A 21889-nucleotide genomic window follows, 5' to 3' on the forward strand; every position below is an offset into this window, starting at 1 on the left:
ACTTTGAAGGATCGGTACTACCACTTTTCGAAAAATTATTATAAGGTGGCTCTGAACCCGTCAGTCCCAACAAATGTTTTTAAACTTTGCGAAGGGTTGTATCTGAACATGCTGAATACAGTTCTATAACAAAAGAGGTGGCCACCCGGGCTCGTTTCTGAGTTATAACCACTTATAGCTAAAATTAGGGTCTTTTTAACAGGTTATACTGTTGCTATGATAGCCCATTATGCCAAGAAAATGACCATGACGTCTATGCCAATGATAAGGCATTTGTTTGATACCATTATTGTAGTATCAACCGAGAAACAGTGGTGGTGTTCACCCATCAAAGTATAAGTGCTGGCAACCGTTGCCAGCCACCTTAAATTTTCCTCACATTCACACAATCTTCCAGATAAGCCTGTTGCTGATGTTTGCTGACCAAGCGGATCGAAGGCTCTAGGAAAGGACGTTCACTCGTACCTCATATCTTTCCCAGATTTATTTGTTTATTCTTATTTTATTACCAAACAAACCTCAAAACAATGTCAAAAAGACGTAAATAAAAACAAATATAATACAAAAAAGTAAGAACCTAAACTAAAAAAGCGAGCAAAACTTGGTAAAAGATCATTCTTTTGGCCCACTAACAAAGGAATTTAAATTTTTCAGACATAAGAATGTCTTTTGACTATTTGTCCTCTGTGAACCAAAAACAGTAGTTTAGCAATAAAAACGCTTAGTGGATCCTAAAGTTCGGATTTCGGGGTCAATTTTTTGTTTAAAAAAATATTTAAAATGTCCTTGCCTGTTTTTTTTTTTTTTTTTTTATAAAGGTGATACACTTCAATTTTTCCTCTTCAATTTTCATTTCTTTCAACCGTGTTCTTTATCTTATGACCTAGCCAGCCAACGGGCATGTGACTCAACACCAAACCATCTTTCTTCATAACTTCGCCCCTAGACCGGTAAATAAAACCGCTGAAACTCGAACTCTTTGAGCCCACAAACAACTTGGCATGTATACAAACCACTTGTTCGTGAAGTCCCCGGATGTCCATCTCAAATGAGCGACCGGACGGCTCAAGAAACTCGTCGGAGAAATAAAGTTGATAGCCAGCTTGAAAAAACGGTTCGAACCATTTTCGGTCTGGTTCGTCCGTGGCAACGTAAACGGCCGAGGAAACATTGAGGAAATTTTGGCTCGCCATGCTCTCTAGCCAGTGAGAGGGTGCTTGGCTTGAGCTGAATTTGTGATCTGTTCTTCTCACGTGTATAGCGTTGAAAGGGCGGGGCAAAATGGCCAATATTTGAAAAGCCTTTTTGTAAACATGCGGTGAAAACAATATGCTATTAAAAATCCATCTCTGTGCTTTACGAGCGTTCTCTAAGTGGAACAACCGAACATTTGCCTTGTAGCTCGTGTCCTGGGACAGATAGATCACATCGGCCGGTATATTTTGAAGTTCATCTAAAATTCTCCGAATTACAGGGTCATTGTTGCGTGACTGCTTATTGCGTCTGGTCATTTCTTCGGGACACGCCCGAATACTCCTCGAACTGTTATTCGGAACAAAGTCAATAGCTCGGATTAGTGATTCGTTTCCCGGGGGAATCGAATCGACCCAAAAACCCAATGCATCGGAATGGCAGACATAGTGCCACATCAGATGCGAAAATTCTTTCAAGAACTTTTTGTGGTTGGTCTTCACTTCGTAGACATCTACTACTCTACGCATGCGCATAAGATCGAGCACCTGGGAGATGGGTACCATATTTTGCTCTGCCATGTTGTTGTACACCCAGTTAATACCCCAATGTTTTTCCAAACGTCTCCACTGCCCAAGATTTTTCTTCCGCAAAGAAATGGCCATGTCGTGCGAGGCGACCGGATGTACGATTAACGTCCTGTCAAGCAACTTAGCCATAATGAGTGCATTTTCAAGGGCAATACGGTGATTGTTCCATCCGCCATCCGGAGGTTGATAACTCAAGTATAAACGTCGCGAAGTCTGTACATGGGATTTAGCCACCTCGTTATGCAATTGTCCCTCTTTTAAATTCAAATTTCCTTCTGCTGTTCCGCGCGCTTGCGATGGGTTTTTCACACTTACTTGCCTCAACTGGAAAGGCATAGCACCGTCTTGAAAAGATAAGATATAAAATTGTGCAGTCATTAATAAAAGAGCCGTGAAGAACTGAACAAACAAGAGCCAAATAAACAACCGTGTCATCTGAAGCATTAAAACCGCAGCGTTGGATCAACGTCCCAAGATTGCACCAGCTGAATTTCAACCCTTCCAGGTTCTTTCTTCATTATTTCTTGCTCCAAACTGATTTCCACACGCGATCTTGACAGAGGAGATGACGCCATGATTGAGATAATTCGCTGTTTTGTTTTCCTTAATGGAGACAGGTGGCTTAATTGTCCTAATATAGAGACTGACTGGCCCGCCCATAACTAACTAAATACAAACATCCGTTAAGTTAAATCCCCAAATAAGCTTTGTTCAATACGTTTTGCCACGCAACGCAGCATTTGTGGTGCGTTTAAGAGTCGATTTGATGTAAATAGTCGACAGGTTTCCAGGAGTGTCTTGATCTTGAAAGAACAGGTGTCAGTTTGGTTTCTGACAGCTCTTCGCGTTCATTCTCGCACTCGTAAACATCTGTTTGAACAAGTATGGCGAGTGATTCCGCCACCTTCAATAACGGCACCTCTCTTAGCAAGATTTCTCTTATATACAGCATCGCAAATCCACCTCAACTATCGATTTGGAACAAAGAACAAGTTACTCTCCATTCTTATCTTCCCATATCTCTAACTTGTAAGTGTATTTATTCTCGCTCTTAACCCCTTTGCATCACGTGTTTAATTAGATCGACAACAAGAGCTGTTTTAATTTTTACTCGGAGTTTGAAACACAGTCTCAAAATGGCACAGGGACTGTTACGAATAATATACTGCATTACTGAGCAAAATGCGGGTCGTCTCTGATTTACGCGGAGCAAATTTCAGGGGTTGTTTTCGTTCTTTTTTTGTTGACTTATTTTAAGGAAATGTGTTCACTCACCTAGGACACCAAAGTTCATCTGTGACAAATAATTAAATTTATAATCAGTCAAAGTTTTCTACTTGAGAACAAACGGCATTTTGTGAAAGTGTTATCCCAGCTGGCAATCAGGATTTCATCAGTCAAAAAGTCGGAACTTCGTACAGCATAATATACAGATAAGTAATGCCAAGAGAAAATGCTTTCGTTTGAGTGTTAACACCGATTTGAAGATTTATTCGATAAACTAAAGTGCTTGAATGATATAAAGCCCCGGCTGAACGTCACTTTAAGGAAAGAACTGCTTTAAAAGGCGTGCATCATGAACCATTCATACTAGACGGAAGTATGCCAACTGAATTGAAAACACAGGAAAAACGTATGTTTGTCTTTGGAGGCTATTGGCAGTAGTAATTTAAATAAAGAAACAATATGTAGGATTATCCATTTTGCGAGATGACGGATTTTTAACAATAATCCTCAATGCAAAATCGGGCGGAATATCGCCTGATACTTAATCGATGAAGCCTTAGGCCGAGTTGGCTTAAATTCGGGTCATTCCGCAAAGATTGAGCAGTATAATAGTTTATTATTGAACACATTTGCCATTTTTCCTCCCAACACACGAAATTACCTATATCGCAGGATATCTGGGCACAGTTGTTCAAAGCCCGATTAAGCAAATCCTCAGTGGGTTAACGTGAAGTTTGATTCGAGTTTAATTACTAACCAATAAGCATTTTTCCAAGAGATTTTCCCCCTTCAGTTTTGATGTAGACTTTCCTTTACCTTTAGCTTAAAATCAGCTGTTAAAAAAATTTTTTAACGAGCAAGATGAAAACCTTGGTTAACTTTTAATCGGGGATTAGCGTTAATCGGCTTTCGAACAAGTGGGCCCTGTTGACTACGGACGACCAATATTCGGTGCACCATGACCATATTTGGGCAGTCAGTTGCAACGTGTTAAATAATACTAGTAAGGACTATACGAAAGATTTTACTTTTCACAACGATAACCACCAGAACTTAAAAGATCCAAGATCTTAGTTTAATTTGGAAAGCTTCTAGAAAAACAAAGGCGAGGAAATCGCCACACATGGTCGTGAAATTTTCACTTAATTGTCTAAATCTGAGAGTAGTGAAACAAAATAGCAGATTGAGTACAGCAATCTTCGTTTTAAATTTCGCCACTGACTTAATCTTTTTCAGAAACATTAGACAGTACCATCTGCCAAAATCGTGGGAGAGAAGTGAGATAATGAACAATAAAAAGGTCTTATTCTGCAACTTAGACAAAGAGAATGAAATTGAGAGCCTTTCTGCCACGCCTTGATCAAGGGTATCGCCAGAGAACCATAATGGTTCTTGATTTAATATTTGCTCTGGAACAGAACCAAACCAGACTCATGAATCCGGAAAATCGTTAACTAAAGCTTTTATTGACTGAATGACTCAATGTTTTCACAGATCGATGAAGGAAGAATAAATAAATATTCTACATAATAGATCGTACGAATTAAATCTCCATCGAAAGTAATGAGCTTGTTACACTTTATACTAAAGTTTGAATTGAATGAATTTATCATGCATGGCAAGATTTCGTTTTGCGGCTTCATTTAATACTAGAGTGAAGACAAGCTGCCCCTGGCAATCTTCACCGGCAAGCCTTTATCGAATTCGGCACTACAGGGTTAAGTTGTTGTAAAAGTGACAGTGAATTAAATTTCGTGAGAATACGAGGACCACCTTACCTACCGCCGCCTAAAACATGGCGCCTCAATTGAAATCTCAATGACTTTCCGGAAATGTAAAACTGGCACAAAACGCCAACACTTTAGCCCACATTATCCTTTTAATGATTGAAATTGTAGAATTTTAATTCGACAGAAATTCCTTTGGAGAAAATTTAAAATAGTTTGAAAATAGTTTCATTAGATAAAAAATTTCCTGTTCAGCGCTTGATTGAGAATTTAGGCACGATAGATCCCTTTCTGGGACAACACATTTTTACCTTTGGCGAAGTTCTTGGTTGAAGCTTTACTTTTTTTTGAGAGCATTTACGCCAGATTTCCTGCCGAAAATGTATCTAACCGCATTTTTGTGACCCGACTTCATCTGGTAAAATAGAAATCAGTTAACTCTTTTGTCACTTTTTTGATTACATTTGTAATTTTTCTTAACTTTGTTTTAATAGCCTTTTTGGCCTGGCTTCAGACAATTTAATAACTTTTTCTATTCGGTATTTGAACAACTTCAAAGAGTCCACTCTGTCTGATCTACGTCCACTGATGCGCACGTAAGGACGTTCAAAACTTTGATTCTGTTTTGTAATATGTCTAATATTTGGATCTCTAACATTTGTATCAAATATACAAACGTGTCAAATGAAAGGATTTCAGTGGGCAATGCTTTTCTATAGTACTACGGCAGTTCTAATGTTTTAGCGGAAGAAATTTTCAAGTGTATCCATTCAAATGAAAGCCACTGAGCCTGAGTACTTTCCTGTTGTGCTCTTTATGATGTTTATTATGCTGTGCTGTGTTGAAACGTGGGAGTATGTGCACGAAACGAAATCTCTAAGTCCGACCAATTCATAACAAAGACGTTGAGCAGTCTAAGTGCGTTGCTTTTAGCTTTTCAATACATTTCAGAGCGGGACATTTTCCCCAAATTGTCTAATTGGTTTGTTTTTGCTGTATCATGCGGTGTTAGGGTCAACTTAGGATTACGAACACATTAATGACCTCTGAAAAGTGATCTCCTATTTAAAACGCAGTCTCGAAATCACAAAAACATGGAGACAAGCGTCAAAAGTGTATTTACCTTAAGAATTTGGGAGGGTGTGCTTGAGATTCTAAAGGGAAAACTTTGGAATGATCATTCCAATTGGCTTTGAACAGCATTTTCTCGTTCTGCTGTACAAGGTGGTTCCAACTTTTTTTTGTGACCTTTCAAATGAAATTAAAGCTACTGGGCAATAATTTCCTATGTCGTTAGATGATTTAAGGTGGCTCCCACGTTTGAGTCTGTGTGTCGGAAATCTTAAAGGATCGGTCCGTACGTTTCATCGAAAATTGTTCACTTTTTGTTGCACGTTTGTTCTTAAGCTTTTACAACAAGAAAAGTGGGAGATTTTCTCCAATCATTTGTAATTTAGTTTCGTCTTGGCTTGGCTAAAAGCCTGAATTCACACATTTCGGGCAAAATGTACGGTATTGATGTATAAAAGGAAAGGAAACAGCCAACTCAGTTTCGGAAGCTTTAATAACCTTAAATGCTGCCCAGGAAAAAACAAACTCCTTCCCACAAGAAAATAAAAATTAGTTTTCGGGTAGAAACTTAACCGAAGCATCTATTGTTAATGATGAGTATATTATGACAAATTGAACACCTGTGAAGCCCTTAGCAGATGTCGCCAAATAGGCTAGCCGCAGAAAAAACCGCAAATCACCATAACTATCAAATTTTGGAAGCTTTTCAAGATATAAGTTTACAAAAAGAAAACGTCTTGAAAAAGCTGTCCTCTGAATCTTGAGTTTTTTTTGTTTAAGCCGATGTCCATTTTTTTCCCCTTCATTCTAGCTCTATCATTTTTCCCTGCGGGGTCCTTCGAAAGTCACGCACCAAACCTCTTCTTTCGTGCAAAAATCGGAAGTTGGAACGAAAAGGTTTTTACGCAGACAGGCAATTAAACTGCTGTTGAACGTAGAAGGTGACGAAAGGTGTCGAAACTAGGGGTAGACATATCGCCGGGAACATGTAATAAATAAACCGGAAACTCATAATGAACTCTTCACTATAAAGCAGGCAATAATTCTTCACTTCTCTATTATTCAAGTAGTCGAGGAGGATAGAGGATAAACTGGTAAGCTGTGATTTCCTTGTTTTTTTAAGTTCATGCAGATAGAGTCGTGTGGGGTTCTATATTCTGGTTCTTCTTTTCCTTAATGCTCTACACCTGTTGTGTATAGTTTTAGCCGGTGGTTCGTTTGTAAAAACCGTTTTATACGCCAAAGTTTGGGTCGTGTTCCTAAAAGCTAGTTCCGACCCGCAAGCTCCGCAACGGCTCCTTTTTATTTTAGTAGCATAACTGCTGGAGTAGGACAAGAGAAAAAGAGACGAAAACAAAATAATGTTTCTTTGCTGGCTGAGGACAAAAAAGAATTATTTAGATTTCTTAAAAATCATTTTTTTTAACTTGAATATGTTAGAGGCAATGCCATGTCAATCGTAAAAGAACACAGGGTTCTTGCAGTGAGTAATGACATTAATGATGATGTGGCTTTTAGTAGAAAGTGGTCCACATATACAGAAACCCATACTAAGAAAGAAATAACTATAGCCAACGATGTCCGAAGATGGAACTTAATTAAATAGAAAACGCGATTTAATTCACGTTTCGGGTTTTCTGTAGAAAGCTTTAACAGCGACCACTCAACAGGGAATTCCTCTGAGGGGAAACTTCCCTTGTCCAGTACTGAATGTGGGAGGGCAGAATTTTTTCATAAGCTCACCAGGAAGAAGACTGAACGTATTTATTTTAATGGTGCGTCAGTTATTTTACTAGCTCATGTCTTCGTGCGATTATTACCTGGCCATATTTGACTTCGCTGGTACAATTTGATTATACAATAGATTCTTTAGCCATAAATTTTACTTAAAATCGTTCGCCTTGTATTGAATAAACATTAAGCCACAGTTTCAGACTATTCAGAACAAAATTAAATCAGTTTTGGAGCAGAGGAATATACTTTTCCGTTTGTGTGATCGTGCATGTGAAAGCTATATCCTTCACACTAATTCTCACTTCTTTTTTTTTGTACTGTGGCCGTCTGCATGCCATATGAGAAGCGATGTGTATAACAAACATTAGAGTTAGTAATTATAAAATGTGACCTCCAATTTCCTTAAGACAGAAAAATTAAGGATTTTTAATATTCCTGTCAAGCGTCAATTACAGCCGATCGAGTTTGAAAACTCGAGAAATAGGATTCCGCTCTGTTTTAACCACTAGTCATAAATTCAGCAAAAGAACGTGAACCTGAAAAAATCAACTGTGAAAAAGCAGCCCCGGCCCAAGACAAATGTCAACGTACGTGTGTTCATGATATGGGACAACAGAAACAGTCCCCCTCACGTCGAAAACCTACGCGGAAAAAGGCGGGAAATGGTGATCACGTCGGGCGATTTCAGGAGGAAGAGAGAGGACCGGCTTGGGAACGATTTGAATGCGATGTGAGAAGCAAAACAGTGGAGATCGCAAGTTTAATCACGCGAGATACAAAAGTAGACAGAATGTTTTCAATTTTGGAGGTCGACATTTTATAAGGGAATTAAAGCTTTGGGATCGAGGTCCTCAATAAACATAAAACGGGCTCCTTTCCAATTTCCAATTTGAAAATCTGATCCCGGAAGTCAACTGAAAATCTGAAGTGCTAAGTAAGCAAATAGCATTATCAACGGAACACTGATCCAAAATATTAAGCAAGTCTTCGGGAATAACACGAAGCAGTCTATAGCACTTGGTAAGTACCGGCTTAACTCAGGAAGAAAATCAAATTAAAATCTCGCGGTTTTCCGCTTTGCTCGTCCACAACTGTATTTCGTGCTATGTACGTGCGTTTTCGTGATGTCCACGGAGAAACTAAGCATAAAGAAAACAATAAACAGTTAGACTGGGCCTGATTCCATCACCTTTAACAGTCCCGCTATAGTACACTTTGCACGTTTCCTTAGATATAAACAAAATGGTTAACAAAACAAACATCCTTCTTCCCTTCTGGCTCGACACATCTATATGTGATCGTATCTCTCAGCTACAGACGGTATCAACTACCCTAACAGGACAGTGATCAGTATCAAATTTCTCCTTGTAATATCAACGCTTATTCAACCCCTGAGGTCATGAGAATTAAGTATATGATCACCCAAGGTGAATTTTCTTGATATTTTAATAACTTCTCCACAGTACGTTTGTAAGAAAAGTATGAGGACAAGATAAGGGAATGTGTTCTTTGATATTGCGGGTTAGAGGGTTAATGGCCATTTTCAGTGGCGGATCTCTGAGGGGGTCCCTGTTGTCCGTCCCCTCCCCCCTCATATTTCGTTTCACTAACAGAAGCAAGTCAAGCGCTCGAGAGTGCTCCCCCCCTACTACTCCCCACTAACCCTAAGATCTGGGTGAGGTGGGGGGGGGGGGGGGAGGTAGTGCCACACTCTACGGAATTACCAGTAGAGTTGTGCCGCCAGACCACTCTTACGTTGGCCAAAGTCTAGAATGGTCACAAGATGATGTTGCAAGATGATATCGTCAAAACGTTGCAATTTGTCACTGTCGACCTTTTAACATCGCGTGCCAATGGAGAGGATCACTGAAAGCCAATTATCTTGTTAAAAAAATAATAAAAAAGGACTAAATTTGGGCCTGAAAGCCAAAGCCCGTCAGATTGATACGTCTCACAGAATCTGGAAGGATCCGCAGGAACTTTCTTCAACACCGCCCGCAGTAGCGTGTGATGTCAGCTGGTAGTAACTGTAATATGATTTTAGCATGTGGCGAGCTACGACTATCGTGAAGGAAAGTTGGCTTTCGCACGCGTACATGCTCCGTGTCTGCCTAGGAGGTGGATAATTTTGATATTTTCATAGTCTCGCCTTACGGTCCGAAACTGGTTGATAACCTTAACTTAACAAGCAAACCGCAAGTCTTTCAGCTGGTAGTCTTTCTCTGACACTGCATGAATAAACAAGCCGCAAGAACAGGAAATCACTTGAGAAGCGAAAACTTGGCCACCTATACGGCCTGAGACTAAGCTTTTTCAGCAATGCGTTTCAGTCAGTAAAATAACGTTCATTGCTGTCTATTTGTTGTATAATTCAACAGTTTTTCGATGTGGATTTGTTTGTTTTTTTTTTTGCTTGTGTGAAATAACATTTTTTTTCAAAGTCCTCGTGTTTCCGTGACTTGTGTACATCATTGCGTGACTCCGCCTTGATTTCATCAGAGCCAAGATGATAATTCACCTTTAAATTTAAAAAGGATCACTTGCCACACGTTCAAGGTGCGATAATTTGCAGGAAACCCCAGTTTCATGATATCCCGCTAAATTTCAGCCTGTTCCTCGAGTTTGGGCGGTACGTATCTTTTTTGTTTTACTTACAACTCATGAGTTTCTAGTGATGAATTTGATAAACACTTTATGAGGTCTATGAGATTCGACCGCACGGCTTAAAAAGTTCGTGCGGTGCCGTGAAGGCACTTGTGCAGAAAATCTTCGTTGCAAACAAACTCAGTCGCTAATCTTTTAATCTGTCTTGCTGTAAATATTGCAGCATTTTGAACTGCCATTGTACAAACAAATTCAATCTTGACGACATAGCTATGGTCTCAAGATATAGGCGATTTTAAGGAGTGTTGCGAATCAAGTCAATTATAGTACAGGCAATCAAGACTGTAGACCCTCTCTATGAGTACCCACGGTTTCCGTTTTCTTCGCGATTTTTTCGAAAATCTTCGTTTTTTTAGGAAGATCTTCGTTTTTTGGATTGAAATGGTTTAAACGTTTATTCAGTGTTATTCACAAGTGATAAATATTTCACTTCAATAGCAAATCGCAGAACTCACTGTTTAAATTCACGAAAAGCAATATAAACAGTTATTGAAACTATAAAGGATTGTTGGATTCTTTGGCGACGTTTTAACCCCATTTTAACATGCTAGCGTTTACGACTTTTGACAGTTTTAATATACATCTGAATGTTCAATTTGACAATTTGGTAAATTTTCAGATCTTCACTTCAATCTTGAGATCTTCGTTTTTTCAGCGGTGATCTTCGCGTCTTCGATTTCTTCGGAAATACCCATCGAGAGGTTCACTGTAGATTGTAGCCTGTGTTGTGTTTGTCATTAAGTTTTGAATTCTTAGCAAATGAAAGCACTTGACTTGTCAGCATTGACCCTTGGCAAATCAACGATCTCTTGTGAAGCGGCATCTTAACGTGATCTTGGCCTCTGGTACCAATTTGGATTCCAACTTTTGTTCCTCTGTTGTGGTATCTATCACTAAATCAGTACACCCGTGCACCCGATGAGAAAAATGCTTCCTCCTGTATTCACAGATCGTTTATAATGACCTTTCTCATAAGACAAGACGGTATAGCTTACATTGTTTGATCTGTTTGGAGTATCGTAGAATATTTTACAGCCAATCCGCCTTAAACCAGGCCATTAAAAATAGAAGAATGATGAAAAATCAATTTCCTCAAACAACTTCAGACGATGTGTTTTCGAGTTTTGTAGTATATCGGGACGATATTTCTGAAAGTTCTGTCATGTAGCATGTTAATCTTCAAAAAATGTGACCTTTTTACTGGAAGGGTCCTGACACAAAAAATAACAACAGATTATCAGGCGTCTCCTATACAAAAGCTTCTAAGACTTCGATATCACGTTAATCATGATACTTTATTGCATTGAAATGCATTTCAATAACGTTTCTGAACATTTTGCTACCAATAGTGTTAAATATCTTTCCAATTTTAACTTCTTAAAGCGTACATGAAGATCTCATGCACTCACCAAATTTGCGACAAAAATTACTCTGAGAAACTTCAGATTCTTGCATTTCCTACAAAGGATCATATAAACCATCGAAATACATTTAAATAAAATCAGGGTCTACATATAAATGAATTTCAATTAGACATTTCCTTAAAAAATTCGAACTTTTTTTGTAAATTTCGTTTTCTTCTGGTAACGGAAAAGGTAACGGAGGTTACCATTTGTACTGTAAAACTCTAACAACTATTTGCCATAATTTTTAAACATTGTGTTTATCTTTTTATATCTACCATTCTTATATGAAACATTGTGACTAAATTGAATTGATTAGAAAGCAGTAAGTCTAGAAAACTTCCCGTTTGATCTGAATTTTGTCTGTTTACATCATGTAAAACTCACTTTTCTCGCTTGAAAAAGAATTATTGATCCACGCTATTTGTAAATTTTGCATTTCAGCTTCTAGAAGGATTGATTAAAATTGTCTCACACGAGATTAATTATTACATGATCACTCTGTCCATATAACATATAGGGAAAACGTTAACGTTAATGGTAACGGAGGTTACTCAGTTGTGACCCTCATATCATCTGTGTTGCTGTAAGGCCAGTTTTGCTTCTGAAGTCAATCACAAAACTGTTCAGCAGTTCAGCTACATGTTTGCTTGGTGGCGATCAAACAGGCTTTCAATCATGGATACGGTGTCCACGTTTAGCTTGTACTGCCGTTGGGTTTTTCCACAAGGGACAGGAGGCTCGATTACAGCCAGGACAGACTTGAAGTCCATCCAGATCATATCGGCTGGGGTTGGCCATTTTATGAATCCAGCTTGCTTTCTTGAGTCGTGCATGAATGATATGTGGGCATCGTTTTCGGCCAGATCAACTGCCAGTACTTTGCCCACATACCATTTATCATCGTACACAGCAGCCACCCAGTCTCCAACCACAGGGACGACTTCTGCTTCCTCCGGACACTCCTTGAGGAGATGTTGCTTCCACAAGCATGGCGATTCTGGATTGAATATGCCATTGGTGAAGCACTGCTGGCAGTGGCAGGATGTTTCTCTTGTGATGACCTTCCCAGGAGCGATGGCTGCGACGGCGTGAACAGACATTGTGCCTGGTACAGGTTTCAGCTCTCCAAATTTCTCAATTTCTGATTGAGCTGCACTACACGTCTCCTTGGAAACAAAGGAGAAAGCAACAGAGCTTGAAGACTGGTGCTGCTGCGTCCAAGCGAAGAAGTCAGAGGCATCTTGGATAGTTACCTTCTGTTGGCGGACTGCTTCATCGGCCATGCGTTTGACAGAGCCTCCAACACCATCACAAGGACCTTTGCCATGGCCAGCTTCAAAGTAGTTCCAGGATGCGTTGACTCCAAACAGCTCTTTGTGGTGACTCAGCAAATAAAATATTGTTTTATTTCTGTATTGAGAGGTGGGGCTGTCGGTGTAGTAATGAATATGCTTAATCTGTGGAAGTATGCTTTTTAAATGCGGGATAAGTTCTTTAATGAACGCAAACACGGTTGCTGAATTGTGCCCCAATTCATCGGAAACGAAGACCCTGCTCTTGTGGGACACTTGCCCATCTTCAGACCGGTAGTACGCAACTGCGGGATGGAGGGTCACCATTGATGCATTCCAATATGCGGACTGCACTTCTTCTAAGGACTGGCAGGTGTAGTTTTCTGCGAAATCCATCTGCACGATTGCCTCCTCATCAGCGAGGTTTTCTTTCAAAATTTTCAGCTGCTCGTACTGAATCTGCACTCTTTTTGCGTGTCCTCTGAATGATTCCACTTCCTTTCTAAACAGCTCTCCAAATTTCTCTTTTTCCATATCCACAGCCAGAATCTTCATCTTCTTCTTTCCATCTACATCCACCCTTTTCCAGTGGCTGAAGTTTACGCGTGCCGGGAGTTTGTTGACCAATTCTTGCACTGCATCCTCGTCTTTATAATTTGCTATAAAGACATCAGGACTTGTGCTCACTTGGACACCCAAGGTTTTTAAGGCTCGTAGCTTGAGCGACATGTTTTGGTGGTGCTGGCATAGACACGTGCGGCGCGAGCTAAACGATGTCGGTATGATATATCTCGGCCTTCTCTGGGCAAAGGCTGTTTTGCCAACCCTTATATTAGGATTTTCTGCCCTGAACTTGGAATGCAGATTGTGAATGTAGTCGTTCAGGTAGTGTTTCTGCACCTTTTCGCCATTACAATTTACAAAGTCATCCTTCCCTGGCATAACACGAGAGTTGTCTCCCCTTTCTAAAAACGCAACTATGGCGTCAGTCAGTTTCTTTGACTCTTCTGGAAGGCGCCTTCTGGATGAATACGATAACTTTTTATTCACCTTGGACAACAAATCTCTGCTAATCCCCGTCAACTTATTAACGAAACGAAGACAACGGTATTTTTTTAGGATTCCACCACCAGATACAACACTGGCTGTAAGCCCGCGCCGAGTGTTACTTTTTTGTGGTCCCTTCTGCAAAGCTTGCTTGACCTCGTCCGACACAGCTTGAGCAAAAATCAGTTGCTTTCGAATAATGCGTGGCACTGTTCGCGGGCTCATTCCTGCCTTCCTCAGTGTTGAGTTTGCTTTGCTGCGCGGTGTTTTTGGAGACTTTTCTTCGGTGGCGGATTTTGTTTTCTCCTTGGACTTGGACTTCACCTTGGACTTTCGCTGCAGTTGCTTCTTCAACGTCCATGTTTTTCGTTGCAGTTGGACGTTCTTCTCTTGGAGGCTTTTAATTTTTTTGTGAGCCTTAGCCACCCCTCTACTTATCCGTTTTCTGGTCAAGGCTGTTTTTTTCCCTTTGAAATCCATCTTCACAACCATTTTATGGGGCTGGTTTGCATCTCCTGTCGAAGTGGTAGGTTGTTTGCTTTGCATTCTTCTTTCTCTGAAACGCTTCGCCTTTTCCCTGTTTGATTTCCTCCGCTTGGCTGTTTCATTTTCATTAAGAAGAGAAGCGGGGATGTAGGCTTGCCTTTTTCGATCTCTTTCCCGTTGCAGGTACGTTTCGTTGTTTTCCAACTTCTTCCTTTCTCGGTAGGCCCGCTGAATCTCACTTCTTGTTTTCCTAGGCTTTTTTGCCACGCCTTCTTCTTCCCTTTTCCTTTCTCGATAGGCTTTCTGAATTTCGGCGCGCGTTTTAGGTGCCATTTATCTAAAAGCAGGGAGCTTATATCAATTTGCGGAAATCTACTAGCCTATGGACTATTAAATACTTTTAACGACTGATATCCAAGTAAACAGTATCTTAGTTGAACGCTTGAATCATTTCCTTGCCCTAACATTTCCCCTGCTTCAAGATACTCGAATAATAGCGTGACATCTCTGATCCATTCAGAAATAACCTCCGTTACTATTTTCGTTACTTTGATATAATAGATTATTATTGTATGAAATAACTCTCGTGGAGTCCTTTGATAAGGAATGCCTTTGTAAAATATAAAGATAATGTATTTACCTTTGTATTTATGTAGAAAATCGTCAAGTGGAGCTTAAGAAAGAGCTTCTTCGTCGAAATCCTTGTGCCACGTGTGTCTCACGGAAAGCAGTAATAACAGAAAGAGACATTTCGCAATGCAAAGAGGTATCATATAGCGTCTCATTTACTGCGTGACTTCAAAACTATTCTATTTATGTCATTACAATGACGTGTTTATTTGTTCTGAACATTTTTTCAATACTTGGTAACGGAGGTTATTGGTAACGCTCGGTAACGGAGGTTATTATTTTGATTCTTCCAACTCAATATTTCTCAAAATAATCATTCAAAAGGAACGATTTTCTTTGGAACAGCAGTAATTGAACTTATCAGTATGACATAAACATCTGGACCTATGGCTGTGTTGTTCACCAGAAATACTGAGGTAACGGAGGTTATGCCCTTATCCATAACCTACGATTCGGCATGACGTCATACAAAATAATTTTAACTCATTTAAAGCCTCTCCGACCAGACTTGCTGGATCGATTACCCAAAAGCGTAAGATAAAAATTCTACCATTAGACGTCCCAAAGTCAAAGCCATAACGTTTTGAGATCTTCTGTTTGTTTGGTAACGGAGGTTAGCTAAAATTCTTGGACATCCTTCCCATAATTACTGTTCGGAGAATATTTATCGGAAACAGGTGAACAAGCCGTCATTCTGACCTGTCTTAATCATTCTACCCTGAAAATAACAATATAAGCGAGTGCTGTTAGTCAATTTAAAGTAAAGAGTCAATTTTAATTCGTATGTTGACTGGGGACATTACAATTTGATACAATGTGTCACTTTAAGGACCTAAAAGAAATACAGAAACGAAGATCTAAGGCTAGTTTTATAAATTGATCGTATTCAGAGTGTCAAAAACAATTTAGAAAAAGACAAAAAATTAGGTTATTGCATTTCATCTTTTCTTCTACACTCTGAGACACATAAAAACTCTTTTGGCCGGATTTAAGGCGGATTGACTGTTAATAGGGAAAGGAATATTTTTCCTCGAATGTCTGGTTGGCTTGGAACCCAAAAAGTCCAAAAATACTAGTATTTACCTCGCCGAAAACAAAACAGATAACCCTAACATAGCTTCTATAGTTACGAAAGTTAGAGCTGACACGCAGTTAAAGAAAACGCTAGTTTTTCCTCACAATTTAATCCAAATTTCTGAGACAGGCAATCAGCCTTTCGAGCGCAAATTCCACCGAAACAAACTGTTTGGTGCAGCTATAGCTACGCCATTACAGCCAACCCCAGCTAAACTGAGGATCCGAATAGCTCGTAACGATAGATCTCACTTTTCTGAGAACATTTTTTGTGCCATCGTGTTTCTCAGGCAGCCGCTGTTATGTAACCTGCGACGACAGGGGTTATACGGTCCGTCTGTGGCGCGGGCTACTATTCGGTAAATCCCAAACACGTCAGATTTCTGACCAGTAACGCGTTCACACTAATATCCCCAAAGCCATCCCCCATCCTGAAAACGTATTGTCAAAAACCCCACGTGAACATCATTTCTTTTCCAGAACTAGAAAATCAATTTTGTTTTTCGGAAAATCAAGCGCGGTCTTTGAGAAGGGAGCGCCGCTTTCTACGCCCCAAAGAATTCATTAAATACTTACCACGCTCAGGGATTCATTTTACTAGGTGCTTTGTCAGCAAAGAAATCACCGCACAACACGCATGTTTGTTCATGCACTTAGCTCCTGATGAGAGCCACAGGGTTTTTGATTTAACAACTGAAACATCAAAACAACAACGAGATGACCGTGACCGCTAGTCTATCGCTAAGACCGCGGGGAGAAATTTTTCAAGTGTTTTGCAGACTTAACGATGCATGGGGCTTCAATGAACCGATCAAAGTTTCTTGAAAATCACTGCACGATTTCGGTTTAAGCGACAGAAAAAAATGGTCAAAATACCATCTGTGTATTTGAGCCCTTTAGACCGGAAGAAAGGTATTAACATAGTGACATCTTAAGCTTTCTAGAACTGACCGTTACATCGGTTTTTTTTGCCGGCAATGTAGGTTATATGTTTTTTTAACAGCAAATTTTGCATCAGTGAATCAGCACAAATTGTTCTAGTGCACATTGCAATACCAAGTGTCGCTTTTATTTGTACCTTTTTCAGTCCATTTACAAACGGCACAACGTACGTGGCTTTTTCAAGATAATTTCAGTGCCTAGGCCGTGTCCCGAGACAGTCTGAATTTAAGAGCAGGCTAGAACCTTCAATTAATCCCGGCAGCTAAAACTTTTAATCACTGCACTCAGTAAATAAGATGAGCAAGTATTGTATGGTAGCAACAAAGAAGTACCACAAGAGAGTCGCAACACAAAACGATGCTTAGCTTCTCATTGCAAAGCGAAGCAATCATTCATTAAGGATTTAATTAAGGATTTCGCCGACAAAAACTACCTTGTTAAGCATAAAAATCCTGAACAACACAGGAAATTACTGCTTAATGTCTTTCATTTGAATGGTCACACTTTAGGATTTCGTCCACAGAATCATGGAAAAGATAGGACGACCTTGTAAAAAATAATAAACAGCACCATGGCAGGGTACTGCTCAGCCTTAATTTATCATTTGGAAGGTCATACTTTTACTAACCCGACGCCTTACGCTGAGGTTTTAATATCACTGTATCCTGAGTGCCACAAAACTGTTGTCGTTACTTTTTCTTCGTGTTTAGCTTTTGTTTTATCTATTCTTTTGGTATTGATTTCTTATTTCCTTCATTTACTCGGCTCTAAGCTTATTTTGGCTTGAGAACTTTTATCGTTCCCCCTTCTTTTCTTTTCAATTTCTTTTTCTCTTTTTCCTTTTTGATCATTCGTGACCACAATCACCCTGATTTTTCTATCAAACTAAGATATGTTCTTGTCAACAATGCCTGCGGTGAGACCTAAAATAAGTGATTGATCGCAATTTAAGTAGCCATTTAATTTTCACCAATCGTAAGTCAGTAAAATTCGTAATCCGGCTACACTTTACTACGTGCTTTAAGCCTCACATTTTTATGACGTTCCTGAATTTATTGAAATAAAACCAGCTCTTTAGCCACGGAAGTGCTTGTTTGGCTCTTATTTTATTAAGAAAAACACAAAAACTAAATCTTAGAGTTTGTTGGTGGGCTCAAAGGCTTATAGCACTGATTCCACTAAACAATACAGACTCTACATCTTATTAGCTTCATTTGTACACGCCTTTGTTCTCCTTTCAATGAGCCTGTTTTACATATGAAGGCTTTGGTTTCCTGTGCTTCGAAGCTAAAGAACCGTTATAATGTATTTTTATGACTTCTTTGAGAAATTAATGTTTTAGGATATAGTTTGAACTTGATAGAATGTTGTTCTGTTGCAGGTTGAAAGAGCGTCATTTCAGACATCGCTCAAGAGTTGGTTACGTTCACGAGGTCCTTATAACGTGTCTCATGGCTATTTCGCTTGGATATCTCATTGTGTCGCTAGCGAGAGCTTTGATAATACTCTGTCTATCCAAGGAGAGCATTCAAGCGACCCAAGCGTGGCACAATAACAAAGAATCGTCGAGGCAGAGCGCCATTGACTCCCGAAATCTTTACAAGAAGATGGCATCACTGGAAAAAGCTTTACTTATAAACCAACAGGAAAGCATCCAGCAACGGGATTTTGAAATTGGCGCGGACGAAACGCACTTCGAAAGTTTTGAATCGTCCCGGGCAAATTCCCGAACGAGAGTAGTGAAACACCGATCCAAACGACGCCTGTTTCATCACGATGATCGCCAGGTCGTACCGAAAAATTATATCGAAAAATGTCCCTTTGAAGCAGCAGTTATGATCTCGACAGGCTGTTCAGGGGTTCTTGTATCTCCACGACATGTCCTGACGTCAGCTCATTGTCTTCACAACGGTAGCCATTACGTCCATGGTTACAGAAGTCTGAGAGTGGGGTTCCTGTTGCGAAATGGCACCACAGAATGGCACGCTGTCAGCTACACTAAGGTTCCCAAGCAGTGGAAGAATGGAAGTGATCTGAGTGCCACAATGTACGATTATGCCCTGATTAAGCTCGCCAAGAACCACAGTCGCTGTTTCCTGCCTATTGCTCCAAGTAGAACGTTCTTTTATAAGACTGCCTGCGCTCACAGAGCCATCCATTTCACTGCGTTTGACGATGATAGGAAGGAGGGGACAGTGTTGTACAGGTATCGGCAATAATTTAAAGCAATATTTCAACATGCATTTTCTCCTCACTTCTCTCTCTATAATGCTTATTAAACTAGTTACGAAAATTTGTTTAAAATCGAAACCTTTCTTTGGCCGGTGAACATTTGCTTTATCCCCATTACCTGATGTCTCAAGAAGTAGTGTGGATTTTTTCCAGTAAGGAAAAATCGGACGCTGGTCACTAAGAGTCAGACACAGAAATGGAAAAATCTCAGATTTCATGTTGCAAAAGATATGAAGAAAAAAAACAGCAGCACAGCCGGAAAAGTCCTACTCAGTAACTTTCAATTAAATGGACACACTTGAAAATATCCCTGGTGTCATACAGCCTGGTGCACGCTACCAATGGGAATAACTGTTCAATACGAGTTTTCATTTAAATGGGTTAGTTTCCAAAGAAACTGTGATGTTGCATCCGTGGGTGAGTGGAAATGAATGGTTTTAACGAATTGGTTTTATCAACAGAGTTGATAATGTAACTTGGCCACCGTAAAGAGATTCGTGTGTTGACGTTTCGAGCGTTAGCCCCTCGTCAGAGCGAACCAAGGAATAACGCGTACTTTGTAATTTATATAGTGAGCAGTGGAGCATATATAGCTGTTAGTGAAAGCACGCGCAACGTGAAAAACAAGAAAAAAAATTAGTCAATGGTCGCACTTGGCAATTTTTAAATCAAATTCAAAATGTGGACCACCTCATACATGGGACCGTGTCGTTAGAAAATACAGTGCTGTTTCTCGAAAGGGGAGGGGCTTATTTGGCCCTTTTAATTGGGCCCCAAAATATTGCACCCTTGGGCAAAAATTGCAAAGGTTTCTGACGGGGCCGTTTCACCTAGATTATGATCCAAATAGCTCCACCGTCAGGGTCGAATCACCCCAAGGAGTATCACTGTATCAGCACTTTGAGTTCTAACTATGGTGAAACAGTGTTGCAGTTACCTGTGAAATGGGCAATTATTTGAAGAACTTAAACGTTCTATTATCTACTCCTTTCAGAAGATGCCGCGTTGTTGACCTGAACGCCAGCATGCTGTTTCACTGTTGCGATGCCGAGAGAGGTTCGTCAGGAGCCGGAGTCTACGAATTTCACAGGAGGGATCATGGCAAGAAATTTGAACGTTACGTTGTAGGTGTGTTTTCTGGGAATCGTGACATCCTTAAGAGAAGCCGTCCCAGAGTCACGTGCTCTTATCGCAGCGCTTTCTTCAATTACTTCAGATGGTCTTGGCAGGTCAATTACAACGCTGCTCTACGCTTGAAAGAAAACGACGTGTTCCACATTTGTACCTGGATGAAGCGTCTGGGAGGCGAATCGTGTAAAAGGGTCATAAAAGAAAGACGGAGACGGCGACGACGGCGCCACTCAAGGAAACGCCGCGACAGGAGCAGAGACGCACGGTGTGAAGGCGTGCGGTAGAAGATGCCATGGAAATTCAAAGGATTGGTTTCCTTGGTTACGTTGAAAGCTCGCATGCATTGAATGGGATTTGACTTTCTATTCCAGTCCACACGCATAATGTAACTATGATATAAGCAAGCGACGGTGGTCTGTACTAAATATTTTATCGCAATGAACAGGAACAAGAACTTAAACTATGTGAAATTTTCTCCTCTACTTTCTTTCATTTGCAAAGGGAGGAAAAGAAAAACTTGTTTGCCTCATTATATGTATAATAAAGCAAGACTTAGAAAAGAATCTTTATAGTTAGAGAATGTAAACAAAACATTTGAAAACAATGCAAAATATTACCCAAATATCGAAGCCCTTTTTTATATGTACAATAATTTTTAATTATATTAATTTCTGCGTCTTTCAATAACGCTCTAACCCCAGAACCCAACGTACAGATGCATTAAATCATCTCTTTGTAGACGCCCCGGCAAGTGCATTTAGCGTTCGTTTCGTTTCTTTCTTTTCGTCCGGGTTAGTAATGATTGACAGCCGGTGTAAAACACAGTCGTTATGGGATTTTGGAAAATCAAGGTTGGAGTGTGTTGGAAAAGCAGTCACTCAAATGTATGTACACCCTAAAAAACAAGCCCTCTCCCAAAATAAGCTCTTCAAAAAGTTCTTTGAACGCACATATAGTACAGGTGTTATATTTGAAAATTTTATGTAAGATGGTTTGTGAAAAGATTTTCTTAGTGATGTAACATAAGTTAAATCAAAATATACCACTCTGATAAGCTTAAGAAATTGTATCGTTGTAGGTAGTCATTTTTAAGTAATTAACCAAACGCGTTGATCGATCGATAGATTTGCAATAAAACACTGACGTTTTGAATTACAATGAAACCTGTGCCAACTTTTTGTGATCAAGTACTTTTCGTCTTCTAGATGCGACCTGTTCAATTCACGACCTCGACCTTTGTGTCATTTGGCAAAACGAAAATGACATTCCTTGTCCTTACAAATTATTTCGGGAGCAGGGATGGCGCAGTGGTGAGAGCACTCGCCTCCCGCCAATGTGGCCCGGGTTCGATTCCCATGCCAGACTCGGCGTCATAAATGGGTTGAGTTTGTTGTTGGTTCTCGTCCCTGCTCCGAGGGTTTTTCTCGGTGTACTCCGTTTTTCCT

The 21889-nt window shown here is 40.0% G+C and overlaps 2 protein-coding genes across 3 annotated transcripts; one reads left to right on the forward strand and one right to left on the reverse strand.

The window, feature by feature from the left end:
* Nucleotides 1-493: 493 nt before the first annotated feature.
* On the reverse strand, nt 494-3579 carry LOC146478247 (uncharacterized). Its single transcript, XM_085111710.1, has one exon. It carries the CDS (start codon nt 2223-2225, stop codon nt 843-845), a length of 1383 nt encoding a protein of 460 aa, XP_084967836.1. The 5' UTR covers nt 2226-3579; the 3' UTR covers nt 494-842.
* Nucleotides 3580-6813: 3234 nt separating this feature from the next.
* LOC146478248 (serine protease 23-like) lies at nt 6814-21601 on the forward strand. 2 transcript variants are annotated; one of them, XM_085111784.1, is made up of 3 exons: nt 6814-6900; nt 18463-19287; nt 20308-21601. In XM_085111784.1, the coding sequence occupies exons 2-3, from the start codon at nt 18533-18535 to the stop codon at nt 20726-20728; spliced, it is 1176 nt and encodes a 391-aa protein (XP_084967910.1). In that variant the 5' UTR covers nt 6814-6900; nt 18463-18532; the 3' UTR covers nt 20729-21601. The 2 variants fall into 2 exon arrangements, with proteins under 2 accessions (XP_084967910.1, XP_084967911.1); XM_085111785.1 differs by lacking the exon at nt 6814-6900 and adding an exon at nt 9946-10169.
* The last annotated feature ends 288 nt before the right edge of the window (nt 21602-21889 follow it).

This window comes from Pavona decussata, unplaced genomic scaffold (assembly GCF_977016875.1).
Source record: "Pavona decussata unplaced genomic scaffold, jaPavDecu1.1 SCAFFOLD_64, whole genome shotgun sequence".
NCBI lineage: Eukaryota > Metazoa > Cnidaria > Anthozoa > Scleractinia > Agariciidae > Pavona > Pavona decussata.